The sequence below is a fragment of the Martes martes genome, assembly GCF_963455335.1.
Source record: "Martes martes genome assembly, chromosome: 8".
Taxonomy (NCBI): domain Eukaryota; kingdom Metazoa; phylum Chordata; class Mammalia; order Carnivora; family Mustelidae; genus Martes; species Martes martes.
Window position 1 is genome coordinate 118,382,715 of NC_137895.1, and position 27,546 is coordinate 118,410,260.

The 27,546-nt window shown below is 44.7% G+C and overlaps 1 protein-coding gene across 4 annotated transcripts in view; it reads right to left on the reverse strand.

The window, feature by feature from the left end:
• NMT2 (N-myristoyltransferase 2) overlaps positions 1-27,546 on the reverse strand; it is a 66,470-nt gene that overhangs the window by 16,763 nt on the left and 22,161 nt on the right. For 3 of the 4 annotated variants that reach the window (XR_013967268.1, XR_013967269.1, XM_080811308.1), the window contains exons 2-8: positions 14,770-14,905; positions 10,848-10,992; positions 7,238-7,356; positions 7,046-7,137; positions 6,806-6,922; positions 5,648-5,818; positions 4,332-4,440 (exon numbers count right to left, since the gene is read on the reverse strand). Coding sequence is in view for 2 of the 4 variants with exons in the window: in XM_080811308.1 (XP_080667434.1) it covers positions 4,332-4,440; positions 5,648-5,818; positions 6,806-6,922; positions 7,046-7,137; positions 7,238-7,356; positions 10,848-10,992; positions 14,770-14,905 (889 nt within the window). In the remaining 2 variants the exon portion in view is untranslated. Of the gene's footprint in view, positions 1-4,331; positions 4,441-5,647; positions 5,819-6,805; positions 6,923-7,045; positions 7,138-7,237; positions 7,357-10,847; positions 10,993-14,351; positions 14,395-14,769; positions 14,906-27,546 lie in introns of all 4 variants that reach the window. The other variant, XM_080811309.1, reaches the window with a different exon arrangement.

Here is a 27,546-nt window from a genome sequence, read left to right on the forward strand (position 1 = left end):
TCTCTCTGCCTCTCTCTCTCTGTGTCTCTCATAAACAAATAAAATCTTTAAAAGGAAGGAAGGAAGGAAGGAAATGCTCAGAAGTGGGGCACCTGGAGGGCTCAGTCAGTTAAGTGTCTACTTTCAGCTCCGGTCATGATCCCAGGGTCCTGGGACAGAGCCCCATGTAGGGCTCTCTGCTCAGCCTGGATTCTGCTTCTCCATCTTCCTTTGCCCTCCCCTCCCTGTTCATACTCTTTCTCTCAAATAAATAAATAAAATCCGCCCCCCCTAAAAAAAAGAGTAGAAAAAGAAAATGCTCAACAGCAAACAAAAAACAAACCGATGCTCACAAGGTAAGGAAAGGCATTACTCTTGATAAGACCTTAGCATTGCAGATAGCAGAGGCTGGGGGCGTGGGCGCTGGGTGGTTCTCTCCTAACTAGAAGATGATGATTCTGTGCAGACCAATTTCACGGGTCTCTTCCGTGAAATGGGGAGAATGCCTTGCCCTCCTAGGACTGTCCTGAATAACAGCTGAACTACGGATGTCCAGTGTCTAGCACAACGGTGGCCATAATGATGTTAACTCTTTATATTCAGAAGTCCACAAACAAGACCTAAAACAGGCACTGTAAGCAGAAAGAGTAACAGTGGATCAGAAGATGAGACTGATCCAGAGAGCAAAAGCTGTATGCAAGAAGGTTCTTCTTCCTTACGCTGAAGGGTACAAAAATGTTCTTAAATCACACAACTGGGTCCCTGTGTGGGGAAGCTGTTGTCCTGTTTTGTTCTGTTTTTGTTTTTCTTTTAACGATTTTAAGTAATCTCTACACCCATCACGGGGCTTGAACTCACAGCCCTGAGATCAAGAGTTGCAAGCTTTACTGACTGAGCTGGCCAGGCGCCCCTGCACTGTCCAGCTTCTAACTCAAAGGGCACAATCCCAGGTGGCTCAGTGGGTGCCTTCTGATTTCCTAATATCTGTACTCTTTGCTCTTCTACCCTCTCTTCTCCATTATTTTACTCTTCATTTTTCTCTCCTTCCCCAGGACTTAAAAGCAGGGAAGGAGACTGAAACATGCCAACGAGCGCTATTTGGACCCCGACAATCATGCTTTCTCGTGTTCACCTCCACATGGCGAGACACCTGGTGGGACCAGGCCATGCTGCCCCCGGAGGTGTGCGAGAGGTGATAGCAGGAGCAAAGGGATCTAACAGGTGAAACCTGATGTCTGGGGCATGCATCCCAAGTCCCCCACATATTAGTGACAGGCCTGGGCCTAAGTGTCAAACTGCGTGAGCCCCAATCTCTTCATCTGCAAAATGCAGACAGGACACACCAGCTTTGAAAGGCTGTTGTAAGAATAACATGAATACATACACACACGTGAGAGCACTTTGTAAACTTCATTTTACTGAGTCAGGGCGGGGCGGGGGGTGGGGGGGCTCCCAATGCCGGATCCGTGATTTATTACCAACTTGTTAACGCTGTTACCTGGTTGATTGATTTTTGTGTAAAAACATAAAGGATGAGGAACGAAAGTCAAGAAGACTCTCAGCAGCTCAAAGTCTGATCACCCCGAATAAACCAATGACAAGTATTAAAACTCCTACTTCATCTCATTTTAGGCAGCCTACATGGAAGTGGGAGCTTTCCCTACACACAAGCTGGACGGCTTCAGGCTCAAGAACCTGAACTGGGGAGACCACAGGAGAACAGCGTTAGCCCCTAGTGAAAAAAGTCGGCACACCTGAAGTTTTTATTTAATTTCCACTCCTGGATGGCAAAGTCTTTATAACCGCTGGCAAGGAAGCTGCTGAAAACAGAAAGGCCTGCAGGGGGCGTGTTTCACTGTAGCTGTGTCCTGTGCCTCTGTGTGACTCTGTCCCCCTTGGGTCACTCTGGGTCTTGCCCCTGGCGTCAGAATAATCCTGGCCAGTCAGTATTCAATGTCACGTTGCTAGTGTGACTGCTCTGAATGTCTTCCATGTCCACATCTCCACACGCCTACCTTCCCTTCTGTTACTCCAGCATGAGGGGCTGGCTCCCCCTCCCCAGGTCCTGTGGACCCTCCTCTGTCATGTTGCCTGGATTTTTTATTTTCCTTTCTTCTGGTCTAGGTTTCCCCTCCCTCCTTGGCCTCAGAGGCAGTGGGTTCATTAGTCTGAGCCCCACCGTCTGCCACGACAGTAAGACTGAAGGGAAGAAGAGGCCTTCTGCCAGGTTACAAAGCTCCAGAATGATGGTCCTGATATCTCCCACATCTGGTTTCCTCACCTCCCCTTTTCTCCTCATGAAATTCTGCCTAAGGTCAGAATCAGTTGTTTCCTGTCCGTCATTAGAAAAAAATACAACAGTTCACGTAGCTCTTCACATGAACTCGGTAAACACACAACTGGCCGGAAGACAAAAAGAAGTGGAGTCCACCACACAGAGAAAGGCCACTGCAGAGAAGGCATCCCCGTGTTCGAGATGAACATGGCGACATTCCACGGGAATCCCTCAAATCAAGTTAAAATAGTCACGAAACTACCTTCTAACCAGCCCAAGAGAAAGGACAGCTCTGGCAAAATCAAAACTTCAAACGGAAGATCCCATCTGTGGCAGACAAATTCTAAGATGGCCCCCTGGTGATGCCCCCTCCTGGTGCTTACACCCTTGTGCTCCTCCTGAGTGTGGGTGGAAGCCAGGACTTGCTTCTAACCAGTGACATATAGAGCAACAGTGACTGGATGTCACTTGCCAGCACTGATTACGTAAGGTTCTAACTTCTACCTTGCTAGCTGACTATCTCTGTAGACTCACTTCCTCACTGGTTCTGATGAAGCAAGCTGCCATTCTGTCACAGCTGCTACCCTATGGGGACTCTGACTTGGCGAAGAACTGACGGAGGCCTCAGGCCGACAGCCAGCAAGAAATTAAAGCTCTCAGTCCAAATGCCAGCAAAAATTCAGGCCTGCTAACACCCCTGTGAGTTGGAGGTGAACCCATCCCCAGTCAAGTGTTCAGATGAGACCCAGCCCCAGGGGATACCTTGATGGCAACTTCAAGAGAGACCCTGGGGCAGAGGCCCCAGGAAAGCTGGGCTTTGATTCCTGACCCACAGAACCTAGGAGATAATAAATGTGTGTTTTAAACTGCTAAATTTGTGGTAATCTATCACAACAGCGACAGATAACTAACACACCATCCAAGCCTTGAATAAAGGCAACACTGGTAAGCACATGTAACTTTTCCTCTATTAAGAGATAACTTAGCATGTTGGGAACTTGCTAACTTAAGATTTTTTTTTTGAGGGGGCACCTGGGTGGCTCATTTGGTTAAGCATTTACCTTCGACTTCAGTCACAATCTCAAGGGCCTGGGATGGAGTCCCAGGTCAGGCTCCCTGCTCAGCGGGGTCTGCTTTGCACTCTCTCTGCTCTCCCCTCCACTCATGCTTTCTCTCTCAATCTAATAAATAAATAAAATCTTAAAAAATATATATGCATATATATTTTATATATAATATGTATATTTATAAAACACATTTTATTATATATATTTTTTATTTTAATTATTTATTTTATTTTTAAAATTTTATTTATTTTATTATTTTATTTATATTATTTATTGAATTTTATTTTATTTTTTATTTATATTTTGTTTATATTATTTTATTATTTATTTATTATTTTATATTATTGTATTATAGTTATATTATTTATAGAATATATATTTTATACATGTGTGTATATTTTAAAATTTTATTTATTTATTCAAGAGAGGGTGTGGTGGGGGGGGGGCAGAGGGAGAACCTTTCAAGCAGACTCCCCAGTGAGCACAGAGAAAACTCAGGGCTTGATCCCACCACCCTGAGATCACAACCTGAGCCGAAACCAAGAGTCAGACGCTTAACTAACTGAGCCACCCAGGTGCCCCTAAAAAAAAACGATAATTTAGTGAGACATTATTTCCTTTCCTTGGTCTCTCCACTAAGCCTTATTCCTTAGTTCCTTTTGTTAAAATAGCATCAGAAGCCTCAAGTTTTCTTACTTCTTATGTAACAGATGTTACATACTCGAAATTTCAAAACTTACATGTCTTGAGTTCAATCCCATCCAACCATAAACTGAAGACTTAAAAAGCCTTAAAAAACAACAACAACAACAACAAAAACTAAGACAAAACAAAAAAACTGGTGTTTTCAGCACCCCTCTTTTTCCTAGCCCAGAGTTCCAAAAAGTTACACATTCATATTCTCAAACACATGAGCTGGTTTTTTAAGACTCTTGCAAATAACTCTTTTCTACATTAAAAGCTTCAGTTAAGGTCACAGCTTCCAAAAACTGCGGAACATTCTTACTTACATCTGGAAGTCTGTAGAGCTTCATTGTCCTCTGTAAAGTCATATTTCTACTCAAGTGAGAAAACTTCACTTCTACCAGTTTTCTGGGGTTTAGCGATCGATGCCAGTATCTGGAATACAATAAAGGTTTCAAAATCTGATTGGTTTCTAATGCTACCAGTTGCTTATTCTTTGTCTCAGCTCAGCTGTTGCAGAAGCATTTAACAAACACTCAAACACTCATGATGTCCCCAGCACAGCGCTGGATGCCGGCCCTCCTCTTGTATAATTATTTTATCAGCTGTTTTTTTAAATCTGAAATACGTCCTTGCTTTCCTAGTTATGTTCCTTTGTAGTCTGTGACCTTTCATTTCTTTCAGTAAAGAGCAATCATAAAATTGCAAAATAAAGTTTAAAAAAATGCCCAGTCTGCAAGTATTTAATGACCAGTGCTGATTCTACAGAAAACAGACCAAAAAGTTTAAAAATATGAAAACATCCTCCCTAAATTAGTAGCTGTCACTTTTATATAATCCACACCAAGGCAAACAACTTTTTGAGAAACTACCTTGAATTTCTTTAGCGATTCCAGTTTAGGTACTAGATGATTTGTATTAAAACACACCTGCGAGAAGTCTTAGTATGTTCAGGTTATTTATGAATAATTTAATGGGAGATAGTCATTACAGTTTTACCTTTTGTAGTTATGTTTAGCAAAAGTTTCATCTTATTTGAGCCAAAAATAGTCAAGAGATAAAGCCTCAAGGCTTTAGGAACAGGTTAGTCCAGGGATTAATCTGATAAACCATTTTCTCCCTGGATTAACCTTTGAAAGTTTGATAAGAACAGATGAAGTCATAAAAACAGAGTTTAAGCCTTTTCTTATTCTCAGCAAACAAGTTTGTTTGGGCTTCTCAACTGGTGTTTATCAAGCATTTGGAACAGTTCTCTGACAGCCAGGGCACAGCTTGGTATAAACCTGAGTGCCTGGAAGGAAAGAAAATGCTAGCAGGCTGGATGTTTCAAGATCACAATGCCCTGGGTTTCCCCAAGGGAGAGGCAGCACTGGTCTTTCCAACGGAAGGTACAAAGAAATAGAGAACCAGCATCATTAGCCAGAAAATGTTAAAAAGTAGAGATTCCCCCCCTCCTTTTTTTTAATCACAAAGTTATATGGCAAGCTGGAAAGAACACTGGTCACAGTGTTTCTTGGGTCTGGTTTCCCCTGTGCTACCCAACCAACTACATAATACCAGGTAAGCCCAAATCCACAAATTACATGTGAGAATAAAAACTGGTAGCAACACAGCAGGGGGGCAAGGCTCGAGGTGCTGTTACCTGCAGGTGGCCACCGGCTTAGGAAGAACCACTCCAGCTGTATAGACGGCCTGAAAAATCCCTTCCAGGTTCACTCTTCTGGTTATTTCTCGAATTAACACTGGGGCTACCCGTTTTGATCTCAATTTCTTATGAACACAAAGAAAGTTGATTTCTACCATCTTCTTCACACTAAGAACGAGAAAGATGTCAAAAACTGGAGGGGACGTACAACGAAAACATTTTTAAAAATAAGACAACACCCATGACATTTAAAATAAGAAACTGAAAGATCCCCCCTCAACATAATATTTAAGAAAAATAGCCCACCATTTAGGCATTTCACAAGTTCAGATGAATACACTAGTCCCCAGATCCCTTGCTAAAATGATTATAACTCTAGGCCATGGAGACCCAAACCCCCGTGTCCTAAATAAATTTAAGACTTTTTGTTTCTAAGTTTTTACTTTGGAAAATAGGTAAGATGTGCCTCAAAGTTTCTACATCTGTGTGGTTTTTTTTTTTTTTTTCTGTAATGTACACAATTAGGACACTAACTGGGTCACCCAGCTGCACAATCTGGTTAAGATGTTACTTTGGAGTATAACGCAATTCCTAGGATCCGGAGAGGTGCCCTGATCAGAGGAGAGCTGGTGTTTTTCTGAGCTCCAGTAAACCTTGCAGAGTTTCAAAGCCCATTCCCTGCTCTGGTTCTAGATATGCAGGCATTCCATGTGGCACAGAGACTCCTTGACATCAAATGCTTTTTAGCAGCAAAGAAACTAACCCAAATACACTGAAAGGTAAACAACCCTACTATGCATTAGATCTCTGACTTTCTGGGCCAGAGATCCAGAGCAAAAATGCAACATTAGTTATCCTGTGGATAAAAATATTTCTTATAAAATCTCTCTCCTGGGGCTCCTGGGTGGCTCAGTGGGTTTAGCCTCTGCCTTTGGCTCAGGTCATGATCTCAGGGTCCTGGGATCGAGTTCCGCATCAGGCTCTCTGCTCAGCAGGGAGCCTGCTTCCCCCTCTCTCTCTGCCTGTCTCTCTGCCTACTTGTGATCTCTCTCTCTCTCTCTGTCAAATAAATAAATAAAATCTTAAAAAAAAAAAAAGCCTATTGTAACAGCAATTCCTGGAAAAGAAACCGACACGGACAAGTTTAATAGGTACCTGTCATAAATCCGAATGTTTGCTGGAATGGCACTTATGAACCCTACTAGTTTTTTGTTCGAAGACACTCGGACCCCACAGTGCCATTGCAGGAGCCAGCCCGGGGGACGCAGGGCCCTGAAGTCAAAGCAGACGAGGAAAACTGGCGCCGGTTAGTGTCCAAGAACCCAGGGAGAGACCGAGTCACGCCGCCCTGACTGCCCGCGCCCGGGGCGCCCCCTGGCGGCCGGCCTGACTCACCACAGCAGGAACTCGGGCGAGTAGTCAAACCGGAACACGCTCTCCTCATCTTCCACGTAATTCTCATTTAACAGTGTGTACAGCTCCTTGAGCTACAAGAGCAAGCGAGTGTCCTGTCTATGGTGCTCGCAACCCCCGCCCCCCGAAGCAATGTGTGCGAGGGCAGCTGTTGCGCTCAAGAGCGTCACTCACCACGTCGGCGTTACCCAAGTCCAGGGTGTCCCACATAAAACCCTGCGGCAGGGAGTAGGGCTCCTGACGCACGTTGTCTTTGTCTGCTTCAATCGCCCCGTGAGAGGTTATGACTTCATCTGGGGAGGCGCAGAGGAGAAAAGAGACAGACAAAAAGAGAATATTCAATGACGAAGTATTCTGATGGTCCAAATGGTCCGTCCCAGAAAACGAAATCATTTCTAGGGGACTTGGGTTTCATTTCATCAACGAAAATATGCTATTATTTCAGCTACTTCCTGAGTGAGACAGGGTAGCTAGGTAGTGGGGAAGGCTATCTCACCAATTAAACAAAAGGAGCAATCGTTTCTCATGCAACGACAAGGTGTGTTTTGTGACATGACTATGACTTCTCAGCCTCAACCCCCAGATGACAGATCTGCCGCAGTGGACAGCTTAGGTCCAATGACAGCCTGGAAACCCTCTCTTCCTACTCTGCATTTCAAAACCCTGGGATGGGTTGCGGGGAGGGCTACAGTGACCTCTGACCCTTCCCAGCAACACCTACAACTAATTTTGGGACTGCTGACAGTGCAGCTGAAGTCATCCACATCTCCAGTGACCTCCACAAAGGTGCCCTTTTCCTCCCCCACGGCTTCCCGGTGTGACTGGCATAGAACCCAGTTCCTTGTCTGTGGCAGATCCCACCTGGCCGCCCACCTGGCCTTGCTATCCAGCTTCATCCATGCTGATCCCCCCAAGGCCAGCTCCAGCTTGTGGCCTCTGGGGTTTCCCTCTGCTCTCACAGTCCTTCCCCCGCTCTCCGTGCTTGAGTGTTTGCAGATATAAGCTTACACATCACTTTCACACAGCGTCTTTCCCTGATTAAACCTTTTCCCTACCTGGAGGATGCCCTCCCTCTGTCCCCACCTGACTGCCGTTTTTATCCCACTTTCCCATCACGGTTTCCCCGGCATGTTCCCCAGTGCCTGGCACTGAACAACAGACACTCAACACTGATCTAACTATTACTCAGCCATAAAAAAGAAGGCGATCTTGCCATTCATTGGTGACCCTGAAGGCATTATGTGAAGTGAATTAGGTCAGAGAGAGAAAGACAAATACTATATGATTTCACTTATATGTAGAATCTAAAAAAAACCCCCCAAATTCTGAATTCCTAGACACAGAGAACAGTCCAGTGACTGGCAAAGGTGGGGGTGGGGGAGGGTGTGGAATGGGTGAAGGGGGTCAAAAGACACAAACTTCCAGTTATAAAGCAAGTAAGTCCTGAGGACATAATACAAGCATGGCGGTCACACTTAATAATATCACATTGCATATCTGAAAAGTTGCTGACAGTAGATCTTAAAAGTCCTTATTACAAGAAACATATTCTGTAAGTCGGTGTGGTGAGGGATGGTAACTAGACCTACGTGGGGGGGGGGTCATCTCACAAGGTCTATAAACATGTTTGACACCTGAAACTAATGAAGTGCTCTATGTCACTGATACCTCAAAGGAGAAATAAATAAACAGAACCAGAACAAAAACAAAAACAACAAGAAACAGTTATCTGCTAAATAAATGACCCTCGGGTACAGGTTTTGGCCTCGCCTTTTTATAGGTGGAAGCCACAGGGGCTCCACCAGCTCCAAGGGGTCTTGCTTCTCATTATTTCTAGCCCCTGACTTTGTTGGTCACTACTGCTGCACCAGCTCACCCCCGTATAATACCTTAGGTTTCATCAAGTCAGCCCGAGTGGCCAGATTCTCAGCTGCTCCCAGAGAGTCCCTTCAGGATGTCTACCTAGAGCTTGGCTCCCCAACGGACACCGGGGAGAGCCTCAGGCCGTCTTGCCCGCCCCACCACCGCTAACCTTGCTGCTGCCTTAACTCAGGTGCAAATGGGCTTTCAAGGAACTGGGGGAAAACCTGCAGGGATTTAGGGGACAGGCCAAAATGTGGTGCACCCCGGCTATCTTCCCAAAGATGTGTGCTGATGTTAGGAGGCAGCCTGCCTGTCCCCGGGGCCAGGAACTGAAAGCCAGCAGCAGCTTGCCAAGGAGCATTCGGCTAAACCCAATATATCCAGATCAATAGACCCATATCCTTTTCGCTAATGGTCACTCAATTCAATGGCATTTAAAATCCTATAAATTCTTTCTAGAGAGCCTTCCTCCAGGACCAAACACATGTATTCATAGAGCCTGAAGGAAAAGACAAGGGAGGAGAATCGCTCTCCTCGATCTTTCACACTCCCGAGCCCGTGCTTTTTCCAGATGCGTCGAGCAGACATGGCTGGGAGAAGAGCGGGAACTTCAAAAAGGTTGAAAATCATTATTTGAGGGCACAGACAAGGATTGTCCCTGGATTTTTATGCGATAAAACAGATTATTTGTACATAACTGGACTATTAAGAGATCTGGATGATAATCCTTTCTCTTACACGGATTCTGGAACCTGAACACTCAAGAAAGAAGAACAGAGAAATAATTATAATCTATTTTCAAAGGAGAACAATAGAAAACAGCAGGTTTAGCTTGTAATGCCGTCATAAACATTTTCAGTGCATTTATATCACCTTTTCAATTGTAAAAAGGGGAAGAGCTAAATGATGTTTACAGAAACTTAGGAGGCTCAAGTCTGAGTAGAACATGAGGGCCCAGGCTCCGTGCTGAGGCAAGAGGCCAGCTGCCCAGATCCCCACGCGCCTGCGGTGCCCCCAGAGTGCCCATGAGGGCCCTGTGGGCCTTACTGCACTGTGGTGGTCTTGCCTGCTATTCACACCGGCGCTCAGGGAGCAGGATCCTAGCGTCAAGCAGCATGAAATTTTCCATTTCCATTTCTGTGTGTCTAGGAATTCAATTTTTTTTTTTCTTTTAGATTCTACATATAAGTGAAATCATATAGTATTTGTCTTTCTCTCTCTGACCTAATTCACTTCACATAATGCCTTCAGGGTCACCAATGAATGGCAAGATCGCCTTCTTTTTTATGGCTGAGTAATAGTTAGCAGATCAGTGTTGAGTGTCTGTTGTTCAGTGCCAGGCACTGGGGAACATGCCGGGGAAACCGTGATGGGAAAGTGGGATAAAAACGGCAGCCAGGTGGGGACAGAGGGAGGGCATCCTCCAGGTAGGGAAAAGGTTTAATCAGGGAAAGACGCTGTGTGAAATTGATGTGTAAGCTTGTATTTGCAAACACTCAAGCACATTTTCCATTTCAAGGCCAATATCCTGGGTCTTTTAGAATAAGTGAGATGTGAGACTGCTAAAAATTTATGTATAGGAAAAACAATTCCATGAAGCTCAGGACCAAAAAAGGTACTGAGACTCTGTCTTTTATGCGTATTTTTAATAGACTAAGGTTTCAAGTGGGAGAAGCTGATTTTTTTTTACGGGAAGAGGAATTAGACTCTAAAAATGTGTCTACTGAAAGCCAATGTCACTACCCAATATTTCTATTTTAAGAAGAAAAACAGGACTTTTGTGTATATTGCTAATCTGTGGTAAAACACAAATTATGGAAGTCAATATGGAAGTCAAGTTTCTTTTGTGGATTTTTTGTTTGTTTGTTGTTAACCCAGCTGTTTTGGGGGGTAGGGGGAGAAGAAAGGCAGAAAAGCTTACTTAGTTTGGGCACCGGCTGTGTGTCCCAAAACTGGTATCTGTGTTTGGCAGCCTCATCGATGCTCCTGGCAGGGCCCTGGCACGCGGACAACAGCTCCATGGCTCTCTGGATATCCTGCAACTTCTGCATCGGGATGGTGGGATTCTAGAACAGCAAAGACACACAGACACAAAAATGAGGAAGCCGCCACCTGCTCCCAAACCTGGGCCAAACACACGTGCCATCTGCCCTGGAGACCACAACACCAAAAACCAACCCCCTTCTTCTAAGTCTGGTTGGGGATCAGGCTCAAGGAGGCTAACGTATTAAAATAGAAGCAAACACATTACGTTAAGGGTAACAATAGCACAGTAGTTTTCACGGGGCTTTGGTAGTTTTGGGAAATCTAAAGTAGAGCCAACCACCCCCCCACTTCAGGGTCCCCCCCATCTGCAGAGGGTCCTCACTAGCACTCATCTGGGTGGAGCAGCAGAAAGGAGGGACATGCACACAAGCCTTATGACCACAGCAGCCCGTCAGGCACTCCCTCGGGTTCACAGCTGGGGTTGAGGCCCTCAGCAGCAATGTGGGGCCAAAGGAAATTACTGCTAGAATGGAAACGAGGCAGGCAAGGGAAATTTTAGTTCATTAAAAAAAAAAAAAAAGAGGAAGGAAGGAAAAGAAAGAAATGAAAAGGGAAGGGACGAGGGAAGGGAGGGAAGGAGAGGAAAGGAAGGATAAGGAAGGGAAGGGAGAAGGGAAGGGAAAACGAAATGGAAGGGAAGAGGGAAGGGAAGAAAGGTGAACTGAGTGCTGAGCTGGGAAGAAGTTAATGAGGAATGGAAATCTCTAAGTGTGCCTTCCCCCGGACCACACCCTGCCTTCTCGCAGCTCCCATGCTCCTCCAGAGACAAACCTCCCGACGAGAACAGTTTCTTCTGAGAGTTTAGATCTTTGGCAACCAACCGCAGCCTCTTTTCCCCACGCCAAGTGTTGGAAACTAACCTTTTTCAGGAAAACATATTCTCAGTCTGGAAAACTGACAATACCTTTCAAATCTCAAGTTCCTTCCTCGAAGCCAATATTTCTCTTATCTCTGAAGATTCCCCAGCTCTTTTTTTGGAAAGTCCCTGATATAATGTAATCCCACATGGAAAGTGAGCCTATACTTTCCACTTAGGGCTGAAATCAACTTTTTTCAACACGTCAAATTATTAGTTTTAGAATTTTGATGTACACAAAGAGTGTCCTTCACTGTCATTCAGAAGTAGTTAAGAATTTCAGAGCCCTTTGCTATTCCTGTGTGCCAACACACCTGGGGCACCGAAGAAAGCTACCACGGATCCTTGCCGGTTTAGTAATAGTAGCTCTGGACTTCTGGTCAACCTTGAATCTGCCATCTGTGGTCTGGAGCCAATCCTGTAACTTGGGAAGCTTTACCCATACCACACACTACAAATCAGGGTTTACTTAATACAGACCTCCCTGTGTTTGCTTTATCATTGGGTTTGCTTGGGATTCTTGCTTGGGTCTCTTCTGAACCTCCAACATACAGTAACCGATTTCCAGCAAAATGAAATTTACATCCATCTGAACCCCTAACGAGGCAATCTATTAGAAGACCTACAGCTTAAACAGGAACTCTGAGCACAGCATATTTCAACTAAGAATGCTTGAACATGTACCCATTTATCCTTAAAAAGGCAAATTCGAACCTACAAAGCCTACACTAAATTTGTCGTGGGGATTTTTCTTTCCTAATTCTGGAGTTAAATTCTTGATCACAAATATACCAAACTCTAGCTAGTTTGCAGCAAACATGAATCAGCATCTTTGTTCCAAAGGAGCCAATAATATCCCAACTCTGTGAAGACAGACCTCAGAGTGGTTTCAACCCTAATTAGCCTCGTCGGGTTGACTAGCAGTCTTTCCATAAAACGACCATTCATGACATATTTATATCTGAATGCTCACTATTTTAAGTGCTTTCTTAAAGAGGATACAAGTAAGCACAATTTTCAAATCCATGGTGACAAAGCAGCAAGGAAAATTCGGCTATGATACATTCTTAAACCTATCCATTCACTTTCCACCACATTAGCTTCCCACTACCATCTCTAAGTCAGGCACATCTCTTTTCCTCCACGGAATACTATACTCCAACTGTACTCTATACCTTTCCTTTCTAAAATTTAATATCTTGGAAAAATGTCCAAGTCCTCCACCACTAAGGAGCCTATTATCTTATTTTGGTTCTTGGGTGCAGAATGGAATATTTTCGACACACAATCCAAAGTACTTTATAGTGTTATTTAGAGCTAGCGTTTTGTGTAAGGGAAAGAAGCTCCAGTTTCAAAAAATGCAATGGAGAAGGGCCCACATTAACACAATCCTGATTTATTCTCAATTGTAAAAGAAAATAACATCTTCCACCAGACAATGCTAGCCACTCCTCCTGCCTTGGCTAGCTCTAGCTTCTTATAAGCGACCAGAAGTAAGGGAAGGGCTCAAAGTGGCTGGGGGTACAGCGAGGGGTGCAAGCTGATGGTGATGGTAGAAGCAATACGGAGGGTCAGAACCGCATATATGCGACACCGCATTTATCCAAGGAAGCGACATTGAGAAATGGGAAAAATGTCTTGCAAGTTGATGGCATACCTTATACGAGTGACCTTGGGAAGGAGGGCCAGTGGATAAGAGTATTTATTACCTGAGAGACGAGCTGAAAAGCGAGGGGACAACACCCCATTTTCTTCTCACCCCACAAGGCAGTCAGGGAAAACTGGGCAAAGTAAGTATCCTCTCAGTGACTCCTGGTCCTTACGTGTAAAACAGTTAACAACAAAAACTGCCTGCAAGACCCACTTGGCACGATACAGTGTCAACTGTGTGCAAGAAAGAAATAATTCCAACCCTGCACAAGTTACATAATATTAGGTAACAGCTGCTATACCAACAATGTTTAAGATCATTTAACAGAAAGGCCCTAACTGTAACCTCCTCACAGCCCCATGAGCTGGGGCCAGAAGGCATGACTCCCACCCGGCAGATGCAGAAACTGGCTCATGGAGGGTGGCACCCACACAGCTCGTGAGCTACAGGGCCGGGACCAAGCCCGTGTTTCCCAGTGCGCTCCCGAGACCTTTGGCCACACCACGACCCCCAGGACGATGGACGTGGCACTGCAAACACCAGGATCATCCATGTGCTTCACCACACTTCTAAACCACCCCTGTACCCTGTGAGCTTCCTGCACGGAGAGGGCCCTGTGCACCCACAAGGCCTGTATTCCCAGCCAGGGTGACCAGGGTCGGCCCCAAGGCGGGGGGCACCTGCCATCCGCTCCACCAGAGCCTCGCAAGACCAGCCAGCTGCCCACCCTGCGCTCAGCGACAGCTGCTGGCTGGGTCTCAGGTGGGTGTTTCTCCGGCGGGAACTGTCAGGCGCTTCATCCCACCCTCAGCAACGGGATGTAAGCATGGCCGCTCAAGCCTACTGGTCGGATTCAAGGTCGTAAGACTTACCTGTGGCTGCTCCCGTGGGAATCTGCTGCCAGATCGTGGGGTGCTATTCAGGTAATTAGACAGATACCCAGAAAAATTAAAATGTGAATATCTTCTGAACTGAAAGTAACGAAATATTAAGCTTAACTTCAAAACAACAACACACACCTAAGAAGCTCACGCTGAGACTGACTTCTATCACTATAGTCTATGTACTAATTTGCTCTGAGAAAAAGGAAAAATGCAGGCTGTATCCCCATACACACAAAAACACAGTCTGTACCTCTTATTTTAGGTACCAACATCAGCAGCAGGAAGGCTGTAAAGCCCTCCGGGGACCAGCGCCACCCAGCACAAGGTCACGGCAAAACCCCAGGTACGCCTCCGGCTTGCACATGCAGGAGGAACCACAGAGGCTAAAATAAAACCGGGGTCTCACTTTGGAAGGCTGCTGGATTTTAATCTCCTGGGAATCAGAGGCCGAGTCTGACTTGGTGCCTCCGGAGTTCGGTTTCTCCTTCTTTCTCTTCTGTTTCTTCTTTTTCTTTTTGGCACCCAAATCTCCTCCAGGACTTCTGTTAGGAAAATCACAGAGGATAAAACAAGAACAAAAAAAATCATTACAGAAAATTAATCACTGAGAAGAATGCAAATTATACCCAGGAGGAAAAAAAAAAAGAAAACTAGGTTAGGAAGCCTCATATTGTGATTTATAAGGAACATATGTATCTGATCATTCAGGTGACCTAATACATAGCTCTCGTACATATTTCCTAAGTGAAAGGAGCTTAAAAATGTCTGTTATGTTAATAAGGTGACTTGTGGAAAGTGCCTAAGGGTGGGGGTTGGTGGCCAGTGGTGCCAGCCCTGTGATCAGAGGTTGGAACTTCCATTCCCAGCCCCCAACTGCTAGGGAGGAGAGGACGGCAACAGGATGGCCGGTGATTTAATCAGTCGTGCCCATGCAATGAAGTCTCTACAAAAACCCCGGAAAACAGCGTTTCCCTTGTACAAACTCAGGGAAAGTGGGGCATGGAAGCTCGGTGCCCTTTTCCCACACCTGGCCCTATGCATCTCTTCCACTTGGCCATTCCCTAGTCCTACCCTTTTATGATAAACCAGTCATCTAGTAAAGAAAATGTTTCTATTAGTTCCGTGAGCTGTTCCAGCAAATCACATCTGAGCGAGGGACTTTGGGACCCTCCAATATACAGCTGGTGGGTCACGAGGACAGGGGATAGCTTGGGCTTGCTTGCGACTGGCCTCTCAAGTGGGGGGTGGTATGTGGTGGGAGCAGTCCTGTGGGACTGAACCTTTGCCCCAGGCAGGCCGAATAAGAACATATCAGAATAGCGTTAAATGAAAATTCTGCCAGTGTCTTGTGAGAAGCCTGCCATCCACATGCATATGATGGGGTTAGATCCAGAAACTCAAAATGGGATGTAAAGCGGGAAATGAAATTTAGACAGATGAGAAGTTAACAGGACAAAGAACTCAGAAGAATTATTAGTCTACACGCAGTCACACTGCAGGTGCTCAGTGGACTGGTACTGGAGCAGGAAAACTGTAGCTAGAAACCGTATTTTATGATGAAAGTCAACTGAACCACTGAACCATGCTGAACCACGGCTCTGCTAACCAACTTTTTAGGTAGCCTTTTAAGGGAGAGATACGTGTTGTAAAAAAAAATTCCATTACAAACTTCTCTTGGGCACAACAAATCACAAAGCTCAACACAACAGAACCGAAGAAACCGCTTATTTTCAGAAGGGGAAATATTCCTCGGTAAATCATTTAACAAGAAGAATTAACAATAAAAAAACTCTATGTGAAAAAAATGTTCACTGGTAAAACATTTGTCTGGAACTCTTTTGTCATCTTAAGGCTGTCACTCCCTGAAAGAACGGAAGAGACCCCAGGAGATGTGCAATTTCCAGTTACTTGGGTCTACACTACCACAGTATTCCCAGAAGGGAAGTTGAAATTCAGAGACTGTTACTGCATTATTGCCTGGATGTAGGGAAAAGTGATGGAAACAATCTGCTCCACTCTACTGCCCTCAATAAACTGTATCCGCTGTTGCCTACTTTCGCTCTTGCCTAATTATCAAATATCTATGCATCACGCAAGACACAAATGTCACCGATATCTATGTATTAACAGCCCTGTAACACTGTCCCTCAGAGGCAACCCATGGTTTTTCTGGTACATAGTCTTCCAAATTTCTCCTTCTTCTCTAAGCACCCCTTCATTTTCACTATGAATAAGTTTTAAATAAAAACTGAATCTTAAACATACCATTTGCCAACTCGCTCTTTTCCTCCTTCCACTTAACAATGTGTCTTAGATTCCTTCCCATGTCAGGATATAGTGAGCAATTTCATTTCTTTTTAGCAGCTAGAGAGCATTCCGTTGTGTAAACACATCATATTTAACCATCCCTACATTAAAAAATGCTGCTGTAGGGGTGCCTGGGTGGCTCCGCTGATTAAGCATCTGCCTTTGGCTTAGGTGACCATCTGGGGTCCTGAGATCAAGCCCCAGGGCAGCTCCCTGCTCAGCAGGGAGTCTGTTTCTCTCACCCACCCCACCCCCTGCTTGTACTCTTTCTCTCAAATAAATACATAAAATCTTTTTTTTTTAATGCTGTAAAAAAAAAAAAATTCTGGTATTTACATCTTAATGCATTTGTGCCAGTAATGTCCAAAGGCGGAAATACTAAGTCATGCATGTTTTTACTTTCAGTAGGTAATTAAGATTGCTTTACTAAATACTGTACCAATATCCAGTCCACCAACCCGGTTCCACACATAAAGAGATTAGAAATCACCACTCCATCTTAACAGACTGAAAACCCAACAACTCCTCTTGGATTCATGGGAAAGGCAAGGACACAGGACTAAGACTGGCCCCAAGACCGGCCAGACAGGTACAAATACAGGGCGTTGCAGCTTCCTCCAGCAAAGCCTCAGGAATGCAAACCATCACAGCAGCTGTACTCAGGTAAGAAAACCAGAGGTGTGACCGCCCAGTGCTGGGGCCTATGTATGGACCAGGGGGACCCAGTCCCAGAGGTCTCCCAGACTTTCGTGAGTTTTCCCAGAACAAACAACAGACAAAAGTCCCCTCGTGCTTCCGGCAGTGGGAGGGGAAGAGGGACCCTTCTGAAATGAGCCAGAGCACTCTGTTCTCAACAAGGCCTGCCCCTAGAAGAAACTGGTAGACCAGAGCCTAACTGACATGGGGAAATACCCAAACCCAGTCCACACAAGAGGGGAGGAGGAAACAGAGAAAACATGAGCAGGTTCAGAGCCCAGAGGCCCAGGCTCAGTAAGGGCTGGGAAGGGCTGCAGTGCAGGACGGCAGAACCCCCACGCCCTCCCCTCTCACCACCACACCACTGAAGCGCCAGCAGCAGCTCCTCTTACCTGGTACCTCGCGTCTGGCTTTCTGGAAAAAATTATAAGGCGTACTGAGAGGCCAAAAACAAAGCTGGAAAAAAGACCAAGCACCAGAATTGGACAGGGCAGGGATGCTGCAACTGTCAGACCAGGAATTCAAAACCAACAGATTAATATCCTAAGGTTTCAAAGGAACAAAACAGACAGTATGAAAGGGCAGACAACGTTAACAGAGAGACAGAAAACCTAAGAAAGAGCCAGAAAGAAATGACAGAAATAAAAGACACTTTAAAAGAAATGCAGAGGTCCTTTGATGGGCTTATCAGTTGACTGGACACAGCTGAGCAAAGAATCTCTGAGCTTGAAGATAAAGCAATGGAAACCCTAACGGAAACCACCAAAAGTGGGACACCTAGATGGCTCAGTCAGTTATGCATCTGTCTCTTGATTTCTGGCTCAGGTCATGATCTTAGCATTGTGGGATCAAACCCCACACAGGGCTCCCCCCACCCCGCCCCTTGCATGCAAGCACGCATTCTCTCAAAAAAGAACAAAACCAAAACACAACAACAACAAAAGAAATCTCCAAAAGTGAAAAGCTAAGAGAACAGTGATGAAACAGAATAGAATATCCAAAGGCCATGGGACAACTACACAAGGTATAATACATGTGTGATGGGACTACCAGAAGGCAAAGGAGGAACATAAAAAATATCCAAAATCACAACTGATAATTTCCCCCAATGAATGTCAGACACCAAACCACAGATCCAGAAAGCTCAGAGAACACCGAGCAGGATGCACGCCAAGAAACACTATGCCTCAGCACAGGCATATCCTTTTCAAACTACAGAATATCAAAGATTAAAAAAAAAAAAATCTGAAAGAAGCCAGAGGCAAAATATGCTTTTCCTATAAAGGAACAAAGAACAGTAAGTCAATGAGAATGTCAATTTCCCAACTTCTCTGCCAATACTGAAATATCAACATTTTTTTCATCTTGGACAGTCTTTTTTTTTTTTTTTTTAAGATTTTATCTACTTGAGAGAGAACACGCACACAAGCAGGGAGGAGTGGCAGAAGCAAACTCCCTGCTGAGCAGGGAGCCCGATGATGTGGGGCTTGACCCCAGCACCCTGAGATCATGACCTGAGATGAAGGCAGACGCTTAACCACTGAGCCATCCAGCTGCCCCTCCATCTCTGACAGACTTATAGGTAGAAAACCCTTACTGCAGATTTAATTTTTCTTCATTTAATCAGGAGCAAGGCTATATATATCCTTCCGTATGTTCAATGACCATTTATATTTTTTCCATGAATTGCTCATTCATATCCTTTTTCTGTTACCCATCTCTTTAAAAAATTAACTTGTCGGTGGCCTTTATAAAAGCATGGACAGAACCTACCAGATGTTAAGTATTTTTACTTTGGGTACTTTCATTTCATTTAATCCTTGCAACGGCTCTGTGAGATACTACTTTATGTCTGTAGTACATTGCCGAGGCTGTTGTCTGTTACTCAGATTGCAAATACTTTACCTGGTTTATTTTTTAAGGTTATCTTTTCCTACACAGCCATTTAAAATTTTGGTGGAGTCTAATATTTAAGAAATTTTCCCTTGTGGCTTTTGGGCTTTTAAATCTTGCTTAGAAAGACCTTCCCTATTGCAAAACCACATAAACATCTTTTTACGTTTTTCCTCTACTAACTTTGTGACTTTTGGAAAATAATATTTAGCTTTCTGACTCATTCGGAATAAAAGGTACACAGTGTGAAGTGCCCATGCCTCTACTTTTCAGAAACACAGTAAATACAAGCAGTAGCGTCACTTGTTAATACTGGGGTCACACTGCAGCACCCAAAGACTGATACGCAAATTTTGTAAGAGAGGCAGGTCTGCTTGATTACTGGATGCAATCACATAATGAGGTTCTCTGGTTGCCGGACACTGTTCCAGGTGCAAGCAGTATCACAACACATCTGAAAATTCTTGGATACTTCTCTCACAAGAGGTGAGGTCCATTCCCCTCCGCATGAATCTGGGCTGGCTTGTCACCTGCTCTTTGTGCAGCAGAACTGACCCCATGGGACTCTGGAGGCTCAGTCACAAAAGGCCATGCCTTTTCCACCTGGCTCCCTCGGGATGCTCATTCTGGGGGCAGCCAGGAGCAACAGAAGAGGCCCGAGGGCCTGGAGACTGCCGGCCCAGCACCTAACACCCCCAGCAGGACCAGCTAGGGCCGAGGGAGGGAGCTCGGCCAGATCACCAGCCCCGGTGGTGATCTGCACCTACCCAAGAGGCCCGAAGGGAGAACCTGCCTTTCCAACTTCCTACCCACAGAATCTGCAAGTGTAACAAAGTGGCCACTCTTTCAGTTAGGTCACCAGCTCTGGCATGACCTGTTACAGAGCAATAGAGAACAGATCAGAACTTGGGGGCCTGATAATGGAGGGCCACTCTAAGAAAACCCGGAAACACAAGGCAACTGCTCCAAGGCCAAATGACAAGGCCGGGGAGGAGACTCAAACAGACAGTGTTTCATGGAATGATTATTTCAGTGAGTGCATTTATAAAGCTGTCACCAGCAATAATGTGGAAACCAGAAAATGTACCTAATGAGCTGATGGTGATCTAACTGAAAATATCGCTGGGGAGAGGGCTGAAGCTGCTGGCTTCGTCCCGCTGTCTATAATGAGACAAGAGAGAGATCAACTCCAGAATAAGCTAGTTTCTGAGTAGAATTAAGAGACTAGATACATTCAGCCAGTACTCTGTAGGTTAAAAAGTAAGTGTTTCTCATCCCAGAGTCTCCAGAAGGCAAAGGTTTGCCTATGAAGAAACGGCCTCAGGTGGTGATCTCATGGGCGGTGGGACTGAGCCCGCCTCGGGCTTCTAGCTCAGGGGGGGTCTGCTTGAGATTCTCTCTCCCTCTCCTCTTGTCCCACCCCACCCCACTCTCTTTCTCTCAAATAGTAAATAAATAAATCTTAAAAGAAAAAGAAAAAAGAAATGGCCTAAGAACAGAAAGTCACAGCAAGGGTGGAGCGGTAAGCCCTTTGTTAGGATGTTAGGAAGATCGAAGGTGGGGCCTCTGGACCCTTTCCAAACAGACAAAGGCCTCAGTTTCTGACGGGTGGGCCTCATCTATCCTCTGGAAACAGCGGAGCTTCTAAGAACCTTTGTCCCACAGCACTTCTAAGAACTTCTGTCCCACAGCATCTTCACCAGGCGCCTGACAGAAAAGATTACCTGACAGAAGAGAGTTCAGGGTAACTTTTGTTGAACAGAGTGGATTATAAATGGACATGGAGGAAAGTCCGTGACATTTCTAAAAGCATCACACCAGCTTGAACGGCAGTAGAACAAAGTGAACAGAGGCCTTTGGACCCCCGGCCTTTTACAGGGAGGAAACAGACAAAGAAGGTTACTCACTAGGGCGCAAAGTCAGTTATCTTTTGGAAGGATGACTGGAACGCCAGAACCAAGAGTTGCAAGGACAGAGCCCAGAACCACAGATGATAGATCCCAAGAAGAAGGACTGAGCACGAATCCAGGAGCTGACAACACGTTCCTGGTTGGATTTCAGAACTGCTATGGACCACTGACTGTGTTTTGCACTCTACTTCCTCCCCCTAGGGCTCTCCTACATCTGTCCACCATTCCACGAGTGTGTGTGGAAAGCAGACAAGGTACATTCTCGGTTCACGGTGTTCAGCAGACCCCGAGAGCCCTCAGCCAGACCTCGACTTTATTTACATGAGATCCCAGACTTTAAGCCTGAGCCTAATATCTAAGCCAAAACACAACATGATTTTGGGGAAGGCCTCAGAGAGGGTAAATGTATTCTACGTGTGGGAGAATGTAAATAATTTTGGCCAGAAGATGGGCTGTGGTAATTTTCAACATGTCCTCAATATTTTTAAGAAAAATGAAAGATGAAAGATGGGTGTGACAGATAGTTCACAAGTGGTTACTACTTAGTTTTCAATGGAGACTAAGGTTTCTAAAAGTATAAATTGTGATAAATGTAATTGATGTTTCTAAGAAATGACAAGGAAAGCAACTCTATGCAGGGAAATTAAGATGTGTTTGATTTGTTTGTTTTTTGTTTTGGGAGAAAGAGAGCTCATGCCAGTGGCGGGGGGCAGAGGGAGAGGGAGAGAGAGACTCTTTAGCAGGCTCCACACTCAGTGTGGGGCCCAATGCAGGGCTCGATCCCAGGACCCTGAGATCATGACCTGAGCTGAAATCAAGAGTCAGATGCTTCATGGGCTGAGCCATCCAGGTGTCCCAAGATGTGTTTTTCATAAGAAAAGTATGAGGAGGGGCACCTGGATGGCTCAGTCGGTTAAGCATCTGCCTTCAGCTCTGATTGTGATCCCTGAGTCCTGGGATTGAGTCCTGCATCAGGCTCCTTGCTTGGTGAGGAGTCTGCTTCTCCCTCTCCCTGTTGCTTCTCCTGCTTGTGTTCTCTCTCTCTCCCTGACAAGTGAATAAAATCTTAAAAAAAAAAAAAGAAAGAAAGAAAGAAAGAAAGGTACGAGGAGTGGGAATACATTTTTGTTGAGGGAAAAGCTAGTAATTTTGTCCTAAAATGAGACTGGTTATTTAGAGAAGGAAAACTTAAGACAAAATTTGAATGTAAAAAGAAAGTTGTAGCAGGTTTGTGAAGGGAATCTTTGAAAAAGAATTTTATGTGTGATGGGATGCCTGGGTGGCTCAGTTGGTTAAGTGGCTGCCTTTGGCTCAGGTCATGATCCCAGCGTCCTGGGATCGAGTCCCACATCGGGCTCCTTGCTCGGCAGGGAGCCTGCTTCTCCCTCTGCCTCTGCCTACCACTCTGTCTGCCTGTGCTCGCTCTCTCTCTCTAACAAATAAATAAATTAAAAAAAAAAAAAAAAGAATTTTATGTGTGGTCAGGACTCAGCCTGGAATTAATGATTTTTTTTTTAAGATTTTAGTTATTTATTTGACAGAGAGAGACACAACAAGAGAGGGAACACAAACAGGGGGAGTGGGGGAGGGAGAAGCAGGCTTCCTGCTGAGCATGGAGCCCAATGTTGGGCTCAATCCCAGCACCCTGGGATCATGAACTGAGCTGACAGATGCTTAACAACTGAGCCACCCAGGCGCCCCTGGAATGAATGAATTTTGAAAGTACACCTATATAAGACTGAAATTTGGCTCTTCTCTGTTAAAAACACACAGTTTTCTTGGATTGTTGGTTTGCTCTTGATAAGAAACTGCAAATGAAGCTTTTTTTTTTTTTTTTTTTTTTAAAGATTTTATTTCTTTATTTGACAGACATAGATCACAAGTAGGCAGAGAGGCAGGCAGAGAGAGAGAGGGGAGGAAGCAGGCTCCCTGCTGAGCAGAGAGCCCGATGCGGGGCTCGATCCCAGGACCCTGGGATCATGACCTGAGCCGAAGGCAGAGGCTTTAACCCACTGAGCCACCCAGGCGCCCCAGCTTTTTTTCTTTAACTGCCCAGAAAACCAAAGTTTCTAGCTTTGTTGTTCTCAGGTCTTTGATTACTTAAGAGAACCGAAACATCTCAATATGAAAGGGGCTAAGTTTTGCCCACAAGTAGGCTTCTACAGAATCAACTACTGCCACCTTGGTTAAATGGATGATTAAATACTAAGTTTTGTAATGATCTATAATCCTATTTGGATAAGTGCTTCAAAACCTTTTGAGGTTTTTAGCAAAAGTTCCCAAATACTCATATATATATGAATTGTTTGTGACTAGATTAGGTTTGTTTATTTGGTATGTTCAGTTACTAGGGGAACACTGTCAAGCAAATGATCATAAACCTTCGTAGGGTATGCTATATGGGTAAAATGCTCTATCACTGGTTGTAGACATTATATGAACTTTCTCAAGTTTTAGTATGTCTTGGTGTAAGGTCATCACGTGACATTCTAATCACTGAAATAACTGGATTTCCTTGTTAACTGCAAGATAATGAACCCTCACTGGATCTTTAAACATGGCCATTTTTGAGTCATTATTGTGCTGATGCTCTTACAAAACCTGTTTCATCTTTAAGGAGATTCACTGAAAGGACTTTTGACAAATACAGGTTTCTGGTATCTTTAAGATCATAAAATTAAACTGGGTAAGAATTTCTGGAACGAAAGGAAAAGCTGCATTCAAACAGAACAAGAATTAATAACATGGGACTGAGTGAAATGAGGAAGACGATTATAGTTTTTGTGACTCTTGCTTGAAACACTGCTGGTTCTCCAGTGTTTGCTCTTCCAGATTTAAGGAATCGGTTTCTCCTAGGATATCTATGACTTACATAAACATGGCAAAATACTCCTTTGTGAACAAACTGAAGCACTTATTTTTTTCTCCCTCCCCAAACCCTCTAGAATTCAGAAACTCCCAGTGAGTTTTCTTTCTTTGGTGGCAATTATCATTTGCGTAAGTTCAATAACCACGTGGTCTTAACAGGACACCACTGGAAACACAAGTTATGTTACCAAGGTTTTGACTGGAATGTCATTACTAGAGAGACACACATAGACTCAGATGAGACCAGAGAGCTTTAAGGAACTATTAAAGTTGACTTCGTGGTGCCAACAGAGCCCCTTGGAAATGTTGGCCTGATACTTAGCTTATAGTTCCCATCAGCCTTACGAGGGTGAGTAAGGACTGTCACTTCCTGGCAGGTGCAGGAAACCTCAGGATATTCTGGGGACCTGAAGAGGAATTCACCCGAATCTACAGGCACTGCAGGCAAATATGACAGCAAGTATTTGGCTTGGTTTCTGGCCTTAAGAGGCTATTAAGTTCAATCTGAAATACCTCATAAAAAGTTTCAGGAAAGCAGATTTATAAGAACTTAAAATGTCAATCACTATTCTTGCTGTGCTTATGTAAATAATCAGGCCAAGTCTGTTAAAACCAGACTTATTTTACAAACAAATTAGTCTTTGTTTGGCTACCTATGATGGAAATGAAAATGATTTTATTTTATTTTAAAGATTTTACTTATTTATTTGACAGAAACACAGCAAGAGAGGGAACACAAGCAGGGGGAGTGGGAGAGGGAGAAGCAGGCTTCCGCCAAGCAGGGAGTGTGATGCAGGGCTTGATCCCAGGACCTTGGGATCATGACCTGAGCCAAAGGCAGAGGCTTAACGACTGAGCCACCCAGGTGCCCCAAGGGTGATTTTAGAGAGAAAAATTGTATTTCATTAACACACCTTTAGAGAGGTTAAAGTCGACCTCTGATTGTCTTTAAATGTTTGTTTGCCTAAGCTAGATAACTTGAGGTAAACTTCAGAGAAATTGCCACAAGAGCTCATGTACAGACATTCTTCTTACCTGTTTCTCTGTGGGGATAACAAGACTCCATGGGCATGTGATTATTTTAATAGCTGGACAACAGGATGGACTCCCCAACAGTTGTGTAACTCAACTATCACCTTGACTGATTATATGTGGGGGATGGCAAAACCGTTCCTCAAAAGCTGGAGCAGACCCTTGGGGCACCTGGGTGGCTCAGTGGGTTAAAGGCTCTGCCTTTGGCTCGGGTCATGATCCCAGGGCCCTGGGATCGAGCCCCGCGTTGGGCTCTCTGCTCAGCAGGGAGCTTGCTTCCCTTCCTCTCTCTCTGCTCGCCTCTCTGCCTACTTGTGATCTCTGTCAAATGACTAAATAAAATCTTTAAAAAAAAAAAAAAAAAAAGGCTGGAGCAGACCCCACTCCATGGGTTAGCTACAGACTTGTGGAGAGAGTGGACGGCCCAACGTTCCTCATGACTAAAATCGATGATGCAGTTGGGGATGCCCATTATCTCCCAAGAGGAGCGCCTCCCACCGGCCAGTGATTCCTTGTAAGTAGGACATTGTTAAAGCCAGATATCAGGCAAGGTGGGTTCTTGATAGTTTTATCCCTTAATCGTATTTGTCCCAGGAGCTGCCTCTATCAATGTAGAATTACAAGCAGAGGCTTTTACCTAAGCGTACAGCGGCCATCTTTAATTAAGCCTGGTACCCACTCACCTCCTAAATGACGAAACCACGTAAATCTGAGAAGTAGTCCTTCAAAACTGGATGGCCCTTGATATTTTGAGAACAGCCCAAAGATGAACCTATGCTTTCATTAAAACAGAATGTTATGTCTGTGTTTCAAATTACCCAAAAAATGTAACTGAAGCCACAGAAGATTTAAACAAACACATTACTGCTATAAATGCTCTAGCTCTAGATCCTTTTAGCAGGATCTAAATTTGATTCCTTCCAAATAGAAATATGCCCTGCTAAGCATTGCTATTACTTCTTGTTCTTTTAGGTTGCTGTTTGTCTTGCTGTATTCATCAAATGGGAGCCTGTGTTATTCACACATGCCTGGAGATGCCTTTACTGTCCATTTCAGGAGGAACTAGAGAAATGAAGTTCTCCTACCCTGTCAAAGTCTTTCATTCCAAAAACCCTCCATCATCCCTGGTCAGCAGAAAGTAGCTACATAAGAAATGGCTGTGGTCCCTTCTCCTTCCACAGAAATGGAATGGTGTTTTGACAGCGGGGATTTGTAAGAGGATTCCAACTACCTTCCTTTTTACCTCAGTCTTTACTTTCTAATTAATTAAGTTCTTCTTTCCAACTTACCTCTTAACCCAGGCAAAAGACCTTCCACGCAAAGCATCCCATGACAGGAACCAAAACTACTTCCTCAAGCAATAGGGAACCCCCAGACACCAGCAAGACCCGCAAGGCAATGATCAACCTGACCTTTACTGCCCCTCTCCTGTACCCACCAATCTCTGTCCACACTTTGCTTATATAAACCTGGGAGTATTTTCAGAACTTCGGAAACAGTCTTTTGAGACACTGGTCTGCTGATTTTCTGGTGCTGGCCTCACAGAAATAATTTCTTTTCCTGTTTCACCACCATTCATCTCTCTACCTTTGGATGTTGTCGGCGATGAGCGCCTGGCTGAGACCCCCGAAGCCTGGTGCTTTTGCACCCCTGTGCCCTGGTTTTAGCTCCCTTCCCCTGGATGTATGCACTTACAGTTTTGTGACTCACTTACAACCAATCATTCACAACAAGTGTGTCAATATGTGACTTCCATGTCTAGTGAGAAAAGCAAGCAGCTCCCACGCACTACTTGTGAAACATCTTCTCCAGACGACCTTGAGACCTGCCCTGCTGGTGAGGCCGCAGGTAGGCGCACTGAGTGAGAAGCAAGCTGAGCTGCCACTAATGGCCAGCCACCTGAGGGAGCCACCTGGGCGGTCGGGTCTAGTGGAGCCCTGGGCTTACTGCAGTCCCGGCTGAGATCTGCATGCGACCACCTGAGAGACCCCCAGTGAGAAGCTCCTCCAACTGGGCCGTTTCCAAATTCCTAATCCACAGGATCTGTGAGCCTAATAAAATGGGTGCTGTTTTTTTACAGAGCAACAGTTACTGGAACCTAAAGATTTAACAACAAACAAAGCAAAGTCTTGTTTTATGATGCATATATTTCTTTTTTTTTTAATATTTTATTTATTTATTTGACAGACAGAGAGGCAGGCAGAGAGAGGGGGGAAGCAAGCTCCCTGCTGAGCAGAGAGCCCGATGCGGGGCTCGATCCCAGGACCCTGAGATCATGACCTGAGCCAAAGGCAGAGGCTTAACCCACTGAGCCACCCAGGTGCCCCTATGATGCATATATTTCTAATGAAATAGATAATACACAGATGGCAGGCCCATTTGTGGGTCTTAGAGACAGGGCCTCTAAGCGTGTAGCCTAGTGGCTTGCACAAAGAAAGCCAGTCAGTAAGTAGTAGGTACTATTATTATATAGTGAA